At 44.5% G+C, this 20,345-nt stretch overlaps 1 protein-coding gene across 1 annotated transcript in view; it reads right to left on the bottom strand.

The window, feature by feature from the left end:
- CNKSR3 (CNKSR family member 3) overlaps nucleotides 1-20,345 on the bottom strand; it is a 62,600-nt gene that overhangs the window by 35,437 nt on the left and 6,818 nt on the right. Inside the window, exon 2 of the mRNA XM_079971534.1 lies at nucleotides 528-691. Within this exon, the coding sequence (XP_079827660.1) occupies nucleotides 528-691 (164 nt within the window). The remainder of the gene's footprint in view (nucleotides 1-527; nucleotides 692-20,345) is intronic.

The following is a 20,345-nucleotide window of genomic DNA, read 5'->3' as shown; positions in this document are numbered from 1 at the left end:
GGATCCAGGAGCACCTCTGAGATGCCAAACCTCATCTACAGAGAAGGGTGTGGCTGTCTTCATTTAAGACAGGCAAACCTGTTTGGCTCATTTTCTCCACTTCTTGGTCTTGGCTCAATTTTCACAACTTTTTGGGTTTTTTGGTTCGGTCTCAAATTAAACATCAACATGTTAACTTTCATTCAGTCTCAAATCATATTCAGGCATTCACTCCAGGAACCCACTGCAAAGGCTCCCCTTTGCCAACAGTACCAGTTCAAACTGGTGTCACCACTTAAACAGCTGCCCCATGCATAACTGCAAACTGTATTTTATTTTTATATTTTGTATCAGCTTCACTTGACTACTGCTAAAAGAGACGTGAGACCAGGATACTAGTCTGCCGTTTTACTCAACTTTACCTGGTTCACTCTTGATACAATCTGCTGCAGAGCTCAGGAGCTGCAGTTATCTCCCTTTTGACAAATAATTCCATTAGCCAAAGTGAGAAAAACACAAGAGGATTTCAACACTGTATGTTTACTGACCAGTGCGCAGAGGAGATCCACAGCCTCTAAAACGAGCTCCTGGTGTCCAATCCGGGTGATACCCAACTCTTCAAGATCCTGGTGAGAAATCTGTAATAGCCGAGCACCATTTATCTTCTCGCGTTCAAATTTTTGGACATACTGCTGCAGGCAATCATCCAACCCTAAATAAGAAAGAGAAGTGTTGTAATTATATTGCTTTTATTTTTAAAAACCCACCAAATATCCAACACATCTATTCTCTGGCTTCGTTATGTTAATTGAAATGTTAATTGAAATGCTGAAAAAATACACTCCCAGATCGCATGCCCTCTTCATCCATCATGATAAATGCTCTTTTGCCCTGGCCACAAGCCCAGTACTGCTTAGGAAATAGCATCCTCTATTCCCCAACCCCAACAGCACTGCTCTGACTAGTAGCAATCCCTTGCACATTTACATGAGAGTAATCACATTCACTGTAATGGGATTTGCTTCTGAGTAAATCTGCAAAGGGTAGCGCTGCAGGTGCTATCCAGTGCATCGCATTACACCAAAAGGTAAAAAAAGCGGTTTAGTCATGCATTACGCCTAACTCTAACTCTCCACAAATAATCCTGCAATCCTCTCTTCATCCTCCAACTTAATCACTCTTGCAATCCACCTCCAACATCTCAGCTCACTTCTCACTAGGCCATTCTCCAGCATCACAACAGAACTTTGCAGACAAAAGGTACTGTGACCCTCCTGCTTGTCCTGTGCTGCAGTGCTATGATGCCATGGAGAATCTGCATAACCAAATGCTGAAGGAGACTGCAAAAAATGAACACGATTTTACAAAGCTCACAAGCAATACATGTTTAACCACTTCATCACTGCCAGAACAGTGTACACTTTCAAAATGTTACCTTGTTAGTGCCGAAACAGATCAGCAGATATCATCTACTTTTTTAAAAGAAAGCCTGTGTTGTTGTATACTCCCTATCGCAGATTTGTAAACAGAAATACTTTGTAGAGACTTGCACCCCTTCCATTTCCTCAATATCTCCAAACAGGGTTGGGAAAGGCCAGTATCTGAAACTCTGGAAAGCTGCAGCTAGTATATAGTGCCCTAGATGAACCAGCAGTCTGATCTGGCACCCCTTCTGGGCAACTACCCTTTTTGGCAATGAATCTCTAAAATGGTCTTAGTTTCCCTGCATTGGGGACAGAGTGGGGGAAGGAAGGATGGAGGGCTGTGGAGTATTGTTGTAAAAAAAGCTCAACAACTCTGGTCTGTCCCCCTGGGAGTAGATCACAGTCTCTAGAGAGTTGGACGTGCCTGCCTTATTACCCCAGCCTTGACTAGTCTGCCTGAGATCCTGAGAGCCGAAGTCAGTCAGATGGTTTTACCAACCGCTGCTACCTGATCATTTTGGACCTTTGGCATGTAAAGCATGTGTTCTACTACTGAGCTGCATTTACCCACCCACCCCATTCATGCCAATTTCCAGTCTCCGACATGAATGAGGCAATTCTGAATAACAAATTCAGAGCCCTATTTAGAAGAAATCACAAACTTGGGTCCAAGCCACAGCTATTGGCTCCAAGTAGAACTTAAGTATCTACTTATGCGGTTGTAAGAGATATCACTGTATCAGGAACACACCAAAATGCTAAGGGAAACAATGCAAGGCGTTATTAATCTGCTAGTCAAATGTGAAAAAGCTTCTTTGTTTGGGCAAATTCCTCTGCGGGACAGCAATCAGATAATCACAACTGGGGTACGTAACAAAGAAACTCACAACAGATCAGTTTAGCAGAAACAACTTAAATTCTTAGGCAAGTTGTGCAATATGCTGAAGGCATTACTACCAGGCAGATGGCAGACTTTCAGTACTAGGGGTATCTCTTCCTTTACAACTTCACCAAGCAGATGCCTCACACTGAGGGTGGGGGTGGAAAATGGGTGGGAGTGTGGAGACGTCATATCTCATGCCAAGTTTCATCCACTTGCAACCCCAATTTAAACACTACATGTTGTAAAAAGTCCCCGTTTCTGTCAAAGACACCACAGAATGCTAACGTTCCTGATGAACAAGTAACATAACCATTTCTTGGCAGTGTTAAGGAAAATTACAAGCCTCCATCCAAAAAAGCCGACTTTCCTAGCCACCCACAAGATTACATCCTTGCGCTGTAGATTAATTAAACTCAGAATACTACTGCTTCCAGGCTTATACTTAAGTCACTAAACTGGATTAGAACCATCACTTTTCATATAAAAGCTACATCAAAAGAGTGGAGAGAGAAAAACGTCAGTTTTAAACCATTCATAATTACTGCTTTACATACACAGTCAAATTAAGTTAGGGGAACTCAATTATTCCCCAATCCAGTTATGCGCTCTGAGGCACATTCCCTCCAGTTAAATGAATCAGGGCCAATGGGCAAGAAATCGACTTGCGCACCTGAAAATGCATCAAGTGAACTTGGCTTCCAAGGCGTTGGGTTAGCTACTCCTGCTTGCAGTTTACCCCCTCACTCCCACCGTATTGTGCGAACTCTAACATACAGTGGTACCTCGGGTTAAGTAATTAATTCGTTCCAGAGGTCCGTTCTTAACCTGAAACTGTTCTTAACCTGAGGTACCACTTTAGCTAATGGGGCCTCCTGCTGCTGCCGTGCTGCCGGAGCACGATTTCTGTTCTCATCCTGAAACAAAGTTCTTAACCTGAGGTACTATTTCTGGGTTAGCGGAGTCTGTAACCTGAAGCGTATGTAACCTGAGGTAATACTGTATCTCCAAACTGCTGAAAGGCATCCTGGTGCAACATACACATCCATCTCTGATATCCAACTTGGACTGACACAATGAGGCAATCTGTTTGAAATGAGCCCAAGGAACTTTGACGGCTTTTGTCCCATTCTCGGATGAGGCATGACTATATGTGAACAGTTTTCTCCAATCTGGTACCCTCCAGATGTTTTTGACTGCAACTCCCTTCAACCCCCAGCCAGCATGGGCACCAGGTTGGGGAAGACTGCCTGAGGAGAACAAAGTGGGAAGAAAATGAGATAATGATATCACTCTAGATTAGGGTTTCCGTATGTTATCTTTGGTTGGAGCCGCTGCATTGTTTCCATTCTTCTGGACAGGGCATGTCTTGTAAATTCTGACCTTTAAGTTATACTTTTAAAATGTATGAGTACATGTAAATAAAATCTGGAAAGAACAATGGAAAGCTGCATTGCCATTTGAGTTTCAACTACAGATTTGAACAACAGCAAGGGCTACAATGCAAAGGCCTGTCAAAGGGTTTGCCTGTCACAACAGAACCTTCGTAGAAAATGAGCTTTCTAGATAGTATGACAAATAGGCTTGGAAACACCCCTGCATTGTGAGCTGCTTAAATGCTGATTTTGGGTGGTGGTGGTGCAGGAACCACCCACATAAATCCCAAGTAACTCTAACTACACAAGACTAAGTTGCACAACTGTGTGCATAGTGGCTGTCCACCAGAAGTTATCCAAGGCAATTATGTCAGATGAGAGCCAGTCATGCAGTTTTCCATCCTGTGAAAAGGCTGAGCACCAGCAATAAAATTACACTATCCTGAATACAATCCTGATAAGTCTGCAATGCTGCAAGATTCAGGCTAATCCAATCTGAGCTATCCTAAGGTTATTTACAATGATATGGATCCCAAAATAATACTTCTTTCCTGTTCCCTTTTTTTGCAGAAATCGTTAAAACATTGTTATCAGCTGTCTTTCCTAACATTTTTACTCAAGTGGAAGATGGTTTGTAGGACAGTGAGGGAGAAAAGTGAAACACATTGTAAGCAAAGTGTTATTGTTTGTTTTAAAAATGAAAATGAAAGCTAACACAAAATGCTAAAACAATAAAGCACAGCTACACAATTAGAAATCGATGGAACAAAAAACAACCAAATTAAAAACTGAAAATGATACCAACCAGAATTTTTAAAAGAAACAGTTTTGCAATAAATTCACAAAAACCTAGCAAATCAAAAGCCAATCAAAAGCTGACTTCTCAAAAAGTTTAATCTTGGCATCTGAAGCATTCCATGTTAAAGTCTGTGGGGTTTCACTGGGGTGAACATTCCAGAAAGATCTCACCACCACACTCTCCTTGATGGATGAAGCAGCACCTCAGCTATTTAACAAGTAGGCCTCACAAGAGCAGGCAGGAGAAAGTCCTACATGTTACCTCTTTCTTCCTTGGTATCACAGAACTCATTTCAGCTCCACTTTGTCATCAGTTCAGTGATTACGTTATGAAGAAGAGCAGCAGAAAGAAAAATACAACTGTAAAATGCCACACAATGGAGCTGAAGAATGTTGGACTGTGTCACCAACTGCACCCAAATGCTACCATTTAAAGTATATGCCCACAGGATTGCCTACTGACTTCAGTGACATTCTATTGGCACAGATGTGGTAGATCCAATTTTCAACATACAGTCAACCACAGCAAAGGGAGTTCCTACTTATAATCGGCTGGATAGCTCAGCTGGTTAGAGTGTGGTGCTGATGATGCCATGGTTGCAAGTTTGATCCCCATATGGGGCAGCTGCATATTCCTGCATTGCAGGCAGTTGGGCCTGATGATCCCCAGGGTCTCTTCCAACTGTACAATGCTATGATTCTATGCACAGGATCTGTGAAAGTACAGTGGCGGCAGCTGCTTCTTTTCCCTGTAGCACCCAGCAGCAATAAATACTGTAGTCAGCATGCTCCCTGCAAGGCTAGTGGATCTCAAGCACATATCCCTATGCGCTTTGCCCTTCCAGAAAGGACTGTGCCCATCCAACCACTCTTGTCGCAGAAGAGATAATAGAGAAATGGAGGTTACTGTGTGCTGATCCCATTTCAAGCTTAACACAAGCCCCGCAGCCATCAGAGTGGGACCAAGAATTAGTTGGGGAGGAGCATCTGGGCACCAGGAACAGGCTCCCGACATGCTAACTATAAACACCTCCAAGCTTCAGTTCATATGATGAGCTTTCAGGAGTTCAAAATCAGCAGCACGTGTTTCAGCCCCATTTCGCCAGCCCACCACATTTGTCTGAAATGTAATCTTTCCACACATTAGCCAGCACTATTAACCAGACTTGAACAAACAAACTGGAAACAAAAGTGTGTTCACGGATTTGCTCCAGACACCTGGCATTTCAAGTTTCAACAAAAACCAGATACAAAGGCTGGCTTCGTTCAGCAATTGGATGCAGCATCAAATGGAACTAAAGAAACACCTGCCCTATGGAGGCAAGTCTAGGCAGACCTCATGCCACCACAAAACCACCTTGGTGGGTTTTATTGAGGGGGAATATCTATTTAAGGATGACGTGCAGCCTTGATCCGCCCCTGCAGCTGATGGATGTAATTGTTAGAACCCAAACTGGAAGCCTGCATTTTTCACACTTCCTTTAAATCTGAAGATGCTACATACATGATGGGGGACATGACAGAGTACCTGCCTGAAAGCCCATAACGTATAAACCAGCATATGCAACATCCTCTTCTGCTGGAAGAAGAGGAGTTTGGATTTGATATCCCGCCTTTCACTCCCTTTAAAGAGTCTCAAAGCGGCTAACATTCTCCTTTCCCTTCCTCCCCCACAACAAACACTCTGTGAGGTGAGTGAGGCTGAGAGACTTCAAAGAAGTGTGACTGGCCCAAAGTCACCCAGCAGCTGCATGTGGAGGAGCGGAGACGCGAACCTGGTTCCCCAGATTACGAGTCCACCACTCTTAACCACTACACCACACTGGCTCCTGCTGGAACCCAGGTATAGTGAAGTGGACACTAGTCCATGAAAGCTTATGCCATAAGAAATGTGCTAGTCTTTTAAGGTGCCCCTTATACAATAAACTTTATTGTCTGGTATTTGTTGCTACCATAAATAATGTCTATCCAGTCAAACCTTTCTTGGAGGTTGTTAAGCAGAGGTTGGGTGGCCAGCTGCCATGTATGATCTAGTTGAGATTCCTGCATTGCAAGGGGTTGGACTAGATGACCCTCAGGATCCCTCCCAACTCTACAGTTCTATGATTCTATGTAAGCTCTATTGAGTTCCATGGGATTTACTCCCACAGGAAAGCATGCATTGAGTGGAGCCCAATATGGCTGAAATCACTGGAAATATATGACACTTAGCAAATTCCTTCAGAATCTGCTGTAGAATACTACATTTCGGGGGGAATTCAAGCAAAATACACAAACAGTTATAAAGCACGTTTTAGAACACAGTTGTAACAACAGATCAAACTAAAAAATGTACATGTAAAAGCCAAAAGGATGGCGTCAGCGCTTTTTTAAAACACAGGATTTATTTCTTGGCAGCCCACTAATAATTTAACTTTCACTCCTACCACCCAAGAAAATCATATTAACACATTTCCAGGAAGAGTTCTATTTATACACTTGAGCAAGTGCAAATAATACTTGTTTTCTGCGGTCAACAAATGCCCTGAGTTTAAAGTTGGTCGAGCCCAAGTTTATTTTACATTTTTAGAAGCAACGCTGTTTATATTTCTCATGCATGAGGGCCTGTGCCCCAGGAAAACTTGCCTGCTTCACATTGTACAGTCACACCTCAAATTCTGAGAGCTTCGTGTGCAGCTTGCAACTAAGACCCTTTGTTCCTCTGATGTTTATGGATCTGTGTAGTTCTGGGACTTGTTTGTGAGTCACAAGGGCTCCTTGGGTTGAACTCTCTAATAATTAAGACTTTTGAGGTTTATTCCCACAGTGAAAACAGGAAGCCATGTTACAATGGTGGCTTTTGGAAAATATGAGGCAACACCAAGGATGGGCAGGGATACCTCCTACTGCCATGCGGCATTGTTTGGAGGATTGCAACAAGGAGCATTGCTCACATCAGCATCATTTTGTCCTTCCCTATTTATATGCGCTCCCAGATTAGAAATGCACACATATGCATAGCCCCATGGTGACTGCTAAGCCACCCATAAGCATGTCGGAGCACAGCATGTAGCAAGAGCACATTTGCATGCTGCCGACAAGCTTTGAGATAGCCAGCAACAGTCATGAAAGAGGTGCAACCTGGCATGCAATCGAGCTGCCATCAACTAGTCTGCGAACATACTGCCTGGGAAAAAAGATATTATCACGTGTAATTACACAGAACAGCTTAGCTTTTTGGTGAGAAAATTACAACTAAACAAAGCCAACTTAAACCCTAATTAGGGATACATCCCAAGACAAAACCCACAATACAATGGTGAAGAAAGGCTACTTCGCTGCCACCCGCTGCATCCTCAAGTAGCCATTCTGGAGAGCATTTCCAGATAGTGAATGGTTTGATATGATCATCCTCCGACAAGGGAGGGAGTCTTGAGTACTTGGAAGCATGCTATAACAAACTTGCAAGGCACTTCGAGGGCAACCCGGACTCTGCTGATGATGATGCTGGGCAGATGGCGATAACTTAGGCACTTTCATGTCTGGCTATTTGGGGTCAGTTGTCTAATGATGTGGACAAAATGCTTGCACGGGTCCAGCCTTCCACCTATAACCCGAACCCATCCTAGCTTGTAAAAGCTAACCAGAGGAAACGGACAGGGTGAGTCCAGGGAGTAGTGAATGCATCATCGAGGGAGGGGACAGCACTGCCCAAGGTGCTTAAGAAGGCTTTTGGGGCACAGTTCCAAGGTGTGCTTGGAGGAAAGGTCAGCACTGGCTACCTGTTCACTGCCGAGCCCGATGCTGTCCAGAAAGCCTAGTACTCTGCAAGCAATTAACATCATTAGCAGGGTTATCTGAAGATTTGGAAGATGAAATTGCTACCTACCCAGGTTGAGTAATACAATATTTTAGGTAATGATATAACAAGGATAGGTTAAAATCTCAGCGCCTAGGACTTGCCGATCACATGGTCGGTGGTTTGAATCCCCGCGGCGGGGTGCGCTCCCGTCGTTCGGTCCCAGCACCTGCCAACCTAGCAGTTCGGAAGCACCCCTGGGTGCAAGTAGATAAATAGGGACCGCTTACCAGCGGGAAGGTAAACGGCGTTCCGTGTGCTGCGCTGGCTCGCCAGATGCAGCTTGTCACACTGGCCACGTGACCCGGAAGTGTCTCCGGACAGCGCTGGCCCCCGGCCTCTTAAGTGAGATGGGCGCACAAGCCTAGAGTTGGACACGACTGGCCCGAACGGGCAGGGGTACCTTTACCTTATAACAAGGATAGGATGCTAAGCGAAATGTAAAGATGCAAAGTTTAATTTTTTAAACCATCAGACGGGAGGGAGGGAAGCCGTTAGGCTCAGTTGAGCCAGAGAGATAAAATAAGAGAATATTATGTTATGTAATGTGATTATATGTAAAACCAATAAAAATAATTTAAAAAACAAACAAACAGAAAGCCTAGTGCTGTGCTCTCCTGCATTCCACAACCACCCTTCCCAATCACTTCCCATCAATTAGCTCAGAAAAGAAGTGAATGGGAAAGAAAACAGGATAAATTCTAGTGTGGGCGGGTGTGGGCAGGGTTTTGGTTGTACTTGCAAAGGTTTCCCTTCTTCTAGTTCACAAACCATCTTTCCAGCGGGTTGCCTCCTCTGCACTTGTGAAATATCTTTGATGTCCTTAGCTAGCCTTTCCAGTAAGGACAGGAAGGTGGAGAGGCTGCTTACTGCGCTCCGGGTAACTGTTTGCTAATGTTGTCTCAAAAGTGTTGTCTTTTTACTTTTAAGGATACCAGGGTGGGAAGATTATTTCGAAGGTATTTTAAAAAGGTTAAAGGAAGGACCTCCACAGCTTCCTGTGTTTAAATTAAAAGCTCAGTGGAAGACATGATATTATCTTGGGGGAGGGTCATTGCTCAGTAGCAGAGCATCCGCCTGCCAAGCAAAATATTCCAAGTTCAATCCCTGGCAGGTTGAGAGAGACCATCACCTATAACACTGGAGAGTCACTGCCAGTCAGTGTAGACAATATAGAGCTAGATGGAGTAATTTTCTGACTTGGTAGTAAGCAACTTCCTGTGCTTGTTCCTATGTTCTCCTATGGGGGAATTTTCCCATGGGGATCACAGAATCATAGAGTTGGAAGGGACCTCAAGGGTCATCAAGTCCAACCCCTGAAATGCAGGAATCACAGCTAAAGCATTTGACGTCTTACCTGCCCTGAACCATAAGGTGCCAAGGTGGGTCACAGCAATGTAAAAATACAATATAAATTGTTTTAAATTCATTTCAGTCTCAAATCTTCCATTCTTGGGCAAGGTGAATGAGCGAGTGGTTGCTGAACAACTCCAGGCATGCCTGGAAGAAGCGGACCATTTGGATCCCTTCCAGTCGCAATTCAGGCCTCATCATGGGACTGAAACTGCCTTGGTCGCACTGGTCAATGATCTCCAGCAGGCTAGGGGAAAAGGTGAGAGCTGTTTCCTAGTTCTGCTGGATCTCTCAGCAGCTTTTGACACCATCGACCATAACTTCTGGACCGTCTTGAGGGGCTGGGGGCTGGGGGCACTGTTATACAGTGGTTCCGCTCCTTCCTCCTGGGCTGTGTTCAGAAAGTGGGGGGGGGATGAGTGTTCAGACCCCTGGGCTCTCACTTGTGGGGTGCCTCAGGGTTCTGTCCTCTCCCCCGTGCTTTTCAACATCTACATGCAGCCGCTGCAGAGATCATCAGGGGGTTTGGGCTGGGTGTTCATCAATATGCGGATGATACCCAGCTCTACCTCTCTTTCAAATCAGAACCAGTGAAGGCAGTGAAGGTCCTGTGTGAGTGTCTGGAGGCGGTTGGAGGATGGATGGCAGCTAACAGATTGAGGTTGAATCCTGACAAGACAAAAGTACTGTTTTGGGGGGACAAGACACGGGCAGGTGTGGACTCCCCCTGGCCCTGAATGGGGTAACTGTGCCCCTGAAGGACCAGGTGCGCAGCCTGGGAGTCTTTTTGGACTCGCAGCTGTCCATGGAGACGCAGGTCAATTCTGTGTCCAGGGCAGCTGTTTATCAGCTCCATCTGGTATGCAGGCTGAGACCCTACCTGCCCGCAGACTGTCTCGCCAGAGTGGTGCACGCTCTGGTTATCTCCTGCTTGGACTACTGCAATGCACTCTATGTGGGGCTACCTTTGAAGGTGACCCAGAAACTACAACTACCGTAGATTCCAGCGTATTAGGCGACTGGGCGTATTAAACGACCCCCCAAATTGGCAACTGCCAATTTGGGGATTTGTCTTATAAGCCCAGTGCCTAATAGGCTGGGCAGCAACTGGGGTGGGCTCAGCTCCGCGCCGGAAGAAAGCCGCCCGGCGTGGAGCTGAGCCCACCACCCGCTGCTGCTGCTTCAGAGCCATCACAGCAGCAGCGGGGGGCGGGCTCTGCTCCGCGCCACCCATACGTGGCGTATAAGGTGACCCGCAACTTTGGAGAAGATTTTCCAGGATTCAAAAGTCGCCTTATACGCCAGAATCTATGGTAATCCAGAATGTCGCAGCTAGACTGGTGACTGGGAGCGGCTGCCGAGACCACATACCACCGGTCTTGAAAGACCTACATTGGCTCCCAGTACATTTCCGAGTACAATTCAAAGTGCTGGTGCTGACCTTTAAAGCCCTAAATGGCCTTGGTCCAGTATACCTGAAGGAGTGTCTCCACCCCCATCGTTCTGCCCAGACACGGAGGTCCAGTGCCGAGGGCCTTCCGGTGGTAGCCTCGCTGCGAGAAGCCACGTTACAGGGAACCAGGCAGAGGGCGTTCTCAGTAGTGGCACCCGCCCTGTGGAACGCCCTCCCACCAGATGTCAAAGAGAAAAACAACTACCAGACTTTTAGAAGACATATGAATGCAGCCCTGTTTAGGGAAGCTTTTAATGTTTAATAGACTATTGTATTTTAATATTCTGTTGGAAGCTGCCCAGAGTGGCTGGGGAAACCCAGCTGGATGGGTGGTGTATAAATAATAAATTTATTATTATATTATTATTATTATTATTATTATTATTATTATTATTCAGTAATCTGAAGAATAGGGTGGGTCCTAAAACCATTTCGGATGTCTGCTGCCAGCACCATAGAGCTTTCAGCACCAGGCATTCTGAAGTTCAGTTACTTTTAAGATAAGTTGTTGCAGCAGATGGAGGAATACCATATGTAGACTAATTTTTAATTCAAATCTGATGTACTTGGAAGAGCTGGATTGATTTTTTTGTAATCGGTTGTCTGTGACTTGCCTTTCTAGCTGTTTTACAGTAAAGAACGAGAGATAAATCCCCCCAAAGAGTGAACACCGAACTGGTACAGAAGTTCCAAAATGGCGGAAGACAAAGACTCTACCCACCAAAGCATAACCACGACCAAACACCCTAAACTCAGACCTATTTCATGGCTGGGGGACGTTTCTTCCTCCTCCCCCCCCCATCATTTCTTGCCTAAGAGAGAGGGCTTGGATCCAGGTCAGGCTTCACTGAGACACACGGAAGATCTCAACAGTCCAGACCAACATCCCCCAACCTGGTGCCCAGTGGATGTTTAGACTACAACTCTCATCAGCTCTGACCATTAGGCATGCTGAGAGGGCTTGATGAGTGTGCTCCAGGCTGGGGAAGACTGATCCAGACCAGGAGTTCCCAAACTTTCTTAGACCACTGCCCCCTTGGTTCCATAAACGCATCCCCAGTACAATTAATTTATTGAAAACATTTATTGAAAATCCAATGGAAGCTATTTCATTTAATTAACTCAACAAAACTGATGAACTTGATTCAGTGACACCAGCATTTTGAAGCCTGATAGTCACTGGCACCCTCAGCGCCTCTGTGCTGCCCGCTTACCTCTTAGCACCCCCCACAGGTAATCCTACTGCCCCCCAGGGGGCAATACCACCCACTTTGGGAACCACTGATCTAGACATTACTTAAACAGGCATCTGGCTTCTAAAAAAGGAGCCAAAACACCATCTAATCCAACCAACCTACCATAAATATGTAGCACTGCTTAAACTGCACTTTCATTCCTTACAACGAGCCAGCCCGCCAGTTTGCTCTTGCATTTGAGAATATGTCCTCTTAGTTTCTCACTGTAGCTTTACTGCAGTGGCACAAGCTCAATTATCGTGCTCAATTATCAATAAATCATGAGGTTCTCAGGAAAGTTCAGGACCTGGGAAGTGAATACTTCTGTGAATGAGCGCTGGATAAAAGGGCCTGGCATGTTAGGCATGTGACTTGTCTACGGGGAGTTAAAATTCTTCTCCAATTATACTGAGGATTTGTGCAAATACAATTCCTAACTGGCTAAAACCTTCAGAGGAATAAAGCCAGCCCACTACAATGCTCCCACTGTGGCTGCTTAGATGCCAAGTTGATAAGCAGCTTAGCAATACAAGATTTGCATCACTTTGGAAACAACTGATTTGAAAAAGAAAAAAATGGGGAAGAGAGGCAAAACAGCACTACTGTATAAGGATCTTCTGCAAACTTGGGAGGGGGAAGAGAGACAAGACGCTATACCCATCATGCATTTCAGCTTTACATAGCAAGAGGTGGGGAGGAACCGGGCTGTCATGTTGCAGTCTTTGCACTTATCCTGCCACAGGTATAGCTGGCAGATTAGTTTTGAAGGTAAATTTACAAAGCAAACAGTCAGAAAGTAAAAGCAATACAGCATGCTGAAGAACTGAAGCAGGGCCGACTTCCCACCCCATTTCTGTGTGATACATCATCCCTGAATACTTCCAGCTGCTGTTTCCCCGACCTCCACCCCAACGCTTATCACTCCAGCTGCACAAGGGCAATCCGTTTTTATTTAAGTCGTTAGCTGTGCTGAGGTTAAGGGAGCATCTCTTTCTACTCTGATTTTATTATTTAAAACATAGGCTGCTGATCTCAGAAGGGTCAAGGTGGTTAACCTGCTTGCTCTCCTTCGCAAAGGATTGTGCAGAGCCTGTCTTCCAGGGAAGTCAATCATTCTTCGACTTCCCCTACAAAGTTTGTTTGTTTTTAATTTTAAGATGCTTCAAAGTTTGTCAAGTGCTCCCTAAGGCCTATTTAACAGCTCTTTCCATTCAGAGATCTGAATTCGGTTTCCAAACAGCCACGCCTGAGAATCTAGAGATTGCCAGCTTCTCTAGAAAAAGAAGCCAAGAGAGTGACTGGCATTTATAAAATAGAATGAACTAAATGAATTTGTGCTAACAGGAGTCCCCAACCCATCCCTCCCACCTTTTTTGCTGGTTTTGATTAAGCCCACAGAAATACAGCACCTCCCCACTGACCCACAGGAGATAGAGCATCTGTCTTATTATCCTAAGCCTACCGCCCTCCAGCTACTCCTTCGTTCCGTATGGTACAGCAGAAATCCATGGATTGCAGGGCCTGGAGAAGTGATATGGCTCTGTAATCTGCAGTTAACTCAAAAGGTATTCATGGGGGTGGAGGATATATGGAAAGACCTTTATTTGTCAACATGCTCCCTCAGTTCCTCCAATCCTACTTTTGCAGTGATGCCTTTGATGAACAGTCCCAGTCCAGCCCTACCTGGCCTCTACTAAGATCCAACTCTCCCCAAGCCAACTCCCTGGCTCATCTAAGGGAGGCTGTTAGTCCCCAAGGAAGAATTTGCATCACTGCTGTGTTCTGCATGGAACCTGGCACACTGCAGGCATCCAGGTCACCCAACACCATATGCTTAAATCATTATCATACCATTTTAACCATCATAGATAATTCTGGGAGCTGTGAAGGGTGTTTGTATGGAGAATTTTCGCGCTGTGAGGTCGGCAGCCTTATCAAGCTACAGTTCCCAGGAGTCTGTGGTGCAGGGAGCCATAAAGTGGAACAAGGGTGCTTTCATCGTACAGCACTGATGTGACCTCATGCTCAGAAACAGCAGTACGCAACAATGTGCTAAACAGCATGTCTTCTGATGTACACCTGTCAAGTTTCACACTTCATAGCATTTCAGCTTCCTTTTACTGTTCAAAAAGCTACTACCATTCGTTGTTGTGATGGGGTCCTTGAGCGTGTCAGCAAAAAGAGTTGATGGCTCCAGATGGGATGTAAAAATACAAAATGTAATTTCTCACAAGGACTGCACAGTGATCAACAGGCTGTTACTGACAGCTTTCCTAAAATTCTAATATTTTTGTTCCTTGTGGAGTAAAGGGAAAATGAACTTTAGGTTTATGAGCTAATGCAGGTCACATGTTACGCAGCAGGCTTAGAATGTCTAGCCATGTGATTTGAAGGAAGCATTTCACACGTTTCATTTTAAATATATCTGATAAGGATAACCTAATATCAAAAATCGGGCTTTTCCCTAAGAGGTTGCTGGCTCTTGCCAGTTGACTGCCACTGTGTGACAAACGTTTTGATTCCATTCCACATTCCTCAGGCATGTCTCAACTAGTTCCTCTGAACTCTCCTTTTCTGGCAAAGACCTTCCTTAACACAGGATTTCAATGGCTTTCCATTTGCAGATAAAACACACAGAAATACATGGCAGCTGACTTTAAACAAGGGCATTGTGTTGAAATACCAATGGATTCCATGCCCTTTCAAATATTCACAGCCAACTGATTTTAATGTTTATTAAGATCTATTAAACTGTTAGTGTTACTGAGTCCGGCGGAGGTGGCTAATAGTTTGAGTTATACTAGAATTACGGCATCAGAGTCCGCCTACTTGTTTTACATAAAGTTTCAAGGTTGGTTTCAGTGGCAAAAAATAATAATCTGGTTTTCCCGTGATCAATGCACTGGCAGCCAGGGTCGACTGTTTCCAATGGTTAATCAGAAGTTCTCCTTGGGCAGTGGGAGTGTGAAGAGGGGAGATTCCAATTAAGCACAAAACCCATCTAGCCATCACTAGCAACAGGACAATATTTGGCAGATTGCCTCTGATGCAGATGACCCTTAGAAGTGTACCTATGCCAATGAGATTCAATTGTCCATTTCTGTCCTGCTGTGCTGCCACTAGAATCAGATGCTTGCAAACTTCACAGGAACAACCCTACTCAGGAAAGAAGCACAGCGCAACAACAGTCACCTGCCATCTATTTCCAGTCTGTGCTGATGGCTACAAATGATCCACCTTTGTGCATCTTGCTTAGTAGCAATTTATTATTTTTATTGTTATTATTATTACTTTGAATATATATCAAAAGAAATCCAGTGCAAATACAGATAAAGGCTTTGTCAGAACTAGCATTAAAACAACCACAAGAAGAGCGTGCTGCATCAGGCCAGTGGCCTGTTCTCACAGTGGCCAACCAGATGCTTGTGGGAAATACACAAGCAAGACCCAAGAACAAGAGCCCTCTCCCCTTCTGTGGTTTCTAGCAGCAGGCATTTCAGAAGTGTTACTGCCTCTGACCATGGAGGCACAGCATAGCCACCGATAGCCTTGTCCTCCATGAATTTGTCTTTCGAAGCCATCCAAGTTGGTGATCATCACCGCATTTTGCAGGAGCAAGTTCCATAGCTTAACCATGCACTCCATGAAGAACTGCTTTTCCTTTTATCTGTCCTTAATCTTCCAACACCACAGCTTCAAAACACACCATATTAAACAGTGGGCACTTTGATCCTATGGATTCAAGACACAGGAAAGTGGTGCGTGCTAGCAAAAGGACAGAGACATCCCAAGCCACGTCCACGCCACAGAGTGGTGATTGCTGCCACTGCTTAGCATTCTCTCTCAGCCACATAAGGAGTGGTTCTCCTGTAGCTAAGAAACTCAAATTGCTCTGCGCCAAGACCACATCTGTTCTCCACGAAAGGTGGCTGTTCTCCATGACAGATAAGTTGATCCACACTGCAGTACCTGAACAACAGGCTGGCCACACACCAGTACCCAACCTACATCAACTTCTGATCATACACTAGTTAAAAGGACTTTTGCCTGAAAGAAAAATTACCTGCCTACACAGCAGTGCACAAAGTTATGACATAAAAGTTACAGTCTATAATTACTTAACCATGCTGTAGGTTACTCAACTGAAGTACCCTATGAGAGGAAAAAGGGGGTAGAAACTGAGTACCACAGGGGGTGGCCAATATGGACCTATGGATACTGGTGGTCCACAATTCCCATAAGCCCCAGCCAGCATGGCCAAAGGCCAGGGATGATAGGAGCTGTAGTCCAGCAACATGTGCAGTCTAGGATAGGCACTTCAGGAGTGTATTATCTATAAGGAATACAGTGGTACCTCAGGTTATGAACTTAATTCATTCCAGAGGTCCATTCTTAACCTGAAAACGTTCTTAACCTGAGGTACCACCTTAGCTAATGGGGCCTCCCGCTGCCACCACCACGTGATTTCTGTTCTCATCCTGAGGTAAAGTTCTTAACCCGAGGTACTACTTCTAGGTTAGTGGAGTCTGTAACCCAAAGTGTTTGTAACCCAAGGTGTTTGTAACCTGAGGTACCACTGTATACTACAGAATAGGTTCAAGAGAAAACCTGGGTCCTTTGCACAGCTGACCCACAATCTATAAAGTGCCCTTCTGTTTTTGAGGATCAAGTGAGTTTATTCTGGAATAAACTGTTTTGTGGACTGTAGCCAGTAAGCATTGCTTAACTTCAGCAGTTCAAAGAGAAAGGTTGACTGTTCAATAGTTCAAAGGCAGGAACACCAGTAGAAAACAAAAGCAGTCAGCAGCAAATCTAGCAAAAGAAAAAGAGCCCAGAAGAACTGGGAAGAGAATAACTACTCCCAACTATAGCAAGGCTCTGACACAGTGACATTTATTTGGCGGCAGCTGCAAAAGCAGTAATTACATATGGAGCTGAGCTGTCTGCACACTACATACATATGGTCCTTTTACATGTAAATGATCTATCCTGAGAAGTGTCTCAACAGCATTAGTACCTAAAGCCAATCCATTAGCTTCCTAGAAGCTGATCTTTTTTAAAAAGTTGACTGAATGGCTATGGCCTTCTCTTTCACATATCCAACTATCCTGTGGAAACTGGGGCTTGCAGATCAAACCCACAGCAAGATCCATGAGCTCCAGAAGTCATCAGAAGGTTCCAGTCCTCAGATGGAGGAGAGTGAAGAGAACGATCTGAAGTCTACTTGTGCAGCTATACAGGGCTGGCCCTCTAAGCTAAATCGCGCTTTGTGCATGCGCAGAAAAGCCAAATCACGACCCGCGCGTTGTGAACTCTGCGGGTTGCAAATGTGCCTCCCACACGGATCACGTTCGCAACCCGAGCGTCCACTGTACATATTATACGTTATACACACACCTTTTTGGCAGGCTGGGAGGAGGACAACTGTGATGGGAAATATAGCACTGCATTCAGATGTGGCCTTAATTACTTTTGTTTTCCTGGTTATAATTCCAGTGTTTCTATCCCAATTTCTAAATTCCTCTAACCCTGTTGTACCTTGTGGTGTAGTGGAACTGGGGTACTTTTTTATCAATATACCACCAAGTCATGCTAAATTCTGAATGTTGGGAAAGATCTGTATGCCAGGATACCCCATCAAATTTTGTCAATGCAAAACAAAACAAGAACAATTTTAAAAACATATAGCATACCATTTCATTAGTCTATCTTTCATTCCCTTATTTCATCGACTTCCTCTCACCTCCCTTTTTGTATTCCACTTCTGGTACTTGTTTCAGCAAATCCTTTCCATCTTTCTCTATTTTTATCATTATGAATGTCTTAACATATTTTTAACCTTATTTTCCATTAATTGTTGTTGTTTTGTTTTGTTTAATTTAGTGTTAAGGTTGTGTTTTGTATTGTTTATTGTATTGTTTCTTCTTTTGTTCTTTTTTCTTGTCTGCCGTAAGTTTGAAAAGTAATAAAGATTATTAAAAAAAAAACAACAAATTTTGTCAATGCAAACCTTGCAATTTTCAGAGTTAATCCCTCAGTCTCTCTTGGGTATTTCATAGAGCCATTATTAAGGTGGAAGCATCCTAGGGAACCCCTAGGAGGCGATCATCCAGCTTGTTCTGTTTATTTCAAGTGGGGGGGGGTCTTTGTTCTCAAATACTAAAATATTTACAGTTTCACATGGGTATATGCTCTCTCAGAACAGACCATCCTAAGGAATTATGTGAAAACTGCTCTGCTTATTTGCGTTCATTTGTATTATTGAACCATTTCACTCCCGCCCTCACCTCTCTTGCTCTCTCTTGCTCATGCAATTTGCTCATTTGGATTGAACTAAACTCAGGGTGAAAAAGGAATCACCACCAAGCAGAACAGGCTATGTACATTTCCACATTGGAATGTTGTGGGGATTAAATAAGAATGCTTGTGCATCTCAGCACAGCGCTGTGAAAAGCAAAATCCGAACTAACACTAAAATAGCAACAGTTCTTCCTCTTCTACAACTGAAAAGAATTCATCCTAATAGTGGGGAAGGATCTATATAAAATGAAGCTAAGAAAAACTGGGAGGTGCTACTTCAGTTCAAAACTGTTCTATTTGAATTATTTAAAAATATTAAATCTGACAACATGGGTGGCTGCCTCTATTGGGAACTGCGATGGATAGCTTGAAAGAGAGTCCCTTCAAAAGCATTTCCTGGCCTATTATGCAAAAGCCCTTTCAATATATTTTTAACCTCCACAAAACAAAGGAAATTCTTCTGCAGCAGAATTAAACAGGCCTCACTTTCAGTATTAAAGAAGGGAAACAAAGCACTGGGGAAGTAGGAATGTAAAGGCACCCACGCAATTGGACTTGCATTGTTTAGTACCTAGCAACACTACTTAAGCACTCTTAAAGTAAGCATTAAGAAGAGCAGAAGCTTTAACAAAACAACAACAACAAGTCTCGTGCCTCGTGTGGCACTTAGTTCTCTTTCTATGACCCATATATGTTTTGCAGTTTGACAAAGCAAACAGCCACAGCGCAATTATTGGACAGGAGGGAATTAATACCAATTAGCCATATGCACCACATGACAGGCTTTCACAGTTAAGAAAACATTTAATTAAAAAAACCAGCATATTTTTTAAAGGAAACAAGGTTTGTTTTTGTTTTTTTAAAAGTAAATTTTCAACACTATAACAGTAAACTTCTGTCTAAGTGGAATGGTTTGCATTGTCAATGACAAACACTACTGAACAGAAATCCAGCGCCCCTCCCTCCAGGTCATTCAAAGCATCCCTCCAAAATGACATTTGAGAATCGGGTGGCTGAACCTCGCCTGCTCACCCATTTATGTGCGCAAAAGGGGAAGGACCGGGTTTCTAAAAATTAATCTTCTTTCCCTTGGACCCCTCGCCCTCTGAACCAGACAGAGCCACCTGCCAAATCCGCGTTAACCAGCCTTCCAGAATGCACAGCCTTCTGGCAATTTCCCATGTCGTGCCACCTCCAAATGTGCAGCTGCCAACAAGTGTAGAACTAGCTCTCCATAATCCAGCCCACCAGGGCCCTTTACAGAGCCAGCCGGCTGAAGTGGTTTAAGTGCCAGACAAGAACTGGGCAGACTCCAGCTTTAAATCCCCCACTCAATCCTGAGATGCACTGGGTCACTTTAGACCAGGGGTTGGCCGGTCCATGCTCCGTCCGTCAGGGTTGGAGGAGCACCTGTGCGCACATGCTATTTCCGGCACTCCTCCGACCCGGATGTGTGCCAGAAATAGCATGTGCACACTTCTCCATCCCGCACGCATGCGCACATGCTATTTCCGGTGCACATCCAGGTTGGAGGAGCACCTGTGTGCATGCACACACGCTATTTCCTGTGCACATCCGCGCCGCACCGTGCCAGTAATAGTGGTGGCAGGGGTCACCATGGGCCGGTTAGACGAGCCTCGCAGGCCGCTACCGGCCCATGGGCCTTAGGTTGCCGACCCCTGGTTTAGACCAGTCATTCTTTCTTCTTC

This window comes from Podarcis cretensis, assembly GCF_951804945.1.
Source record: "Podarcis cretensis genome assembly, chromosome: 3".
NCBI classification, from domain to species: domain Eukaryota; kingdom Metazoa; phylum Chordata; class Lepidosauria; order Squamata; family Lacertidae; genus Podarcis; species Podarcis cretensis.
This window is presented reverse-complemented; position numbering and strand designations above follow the sequence as displayed.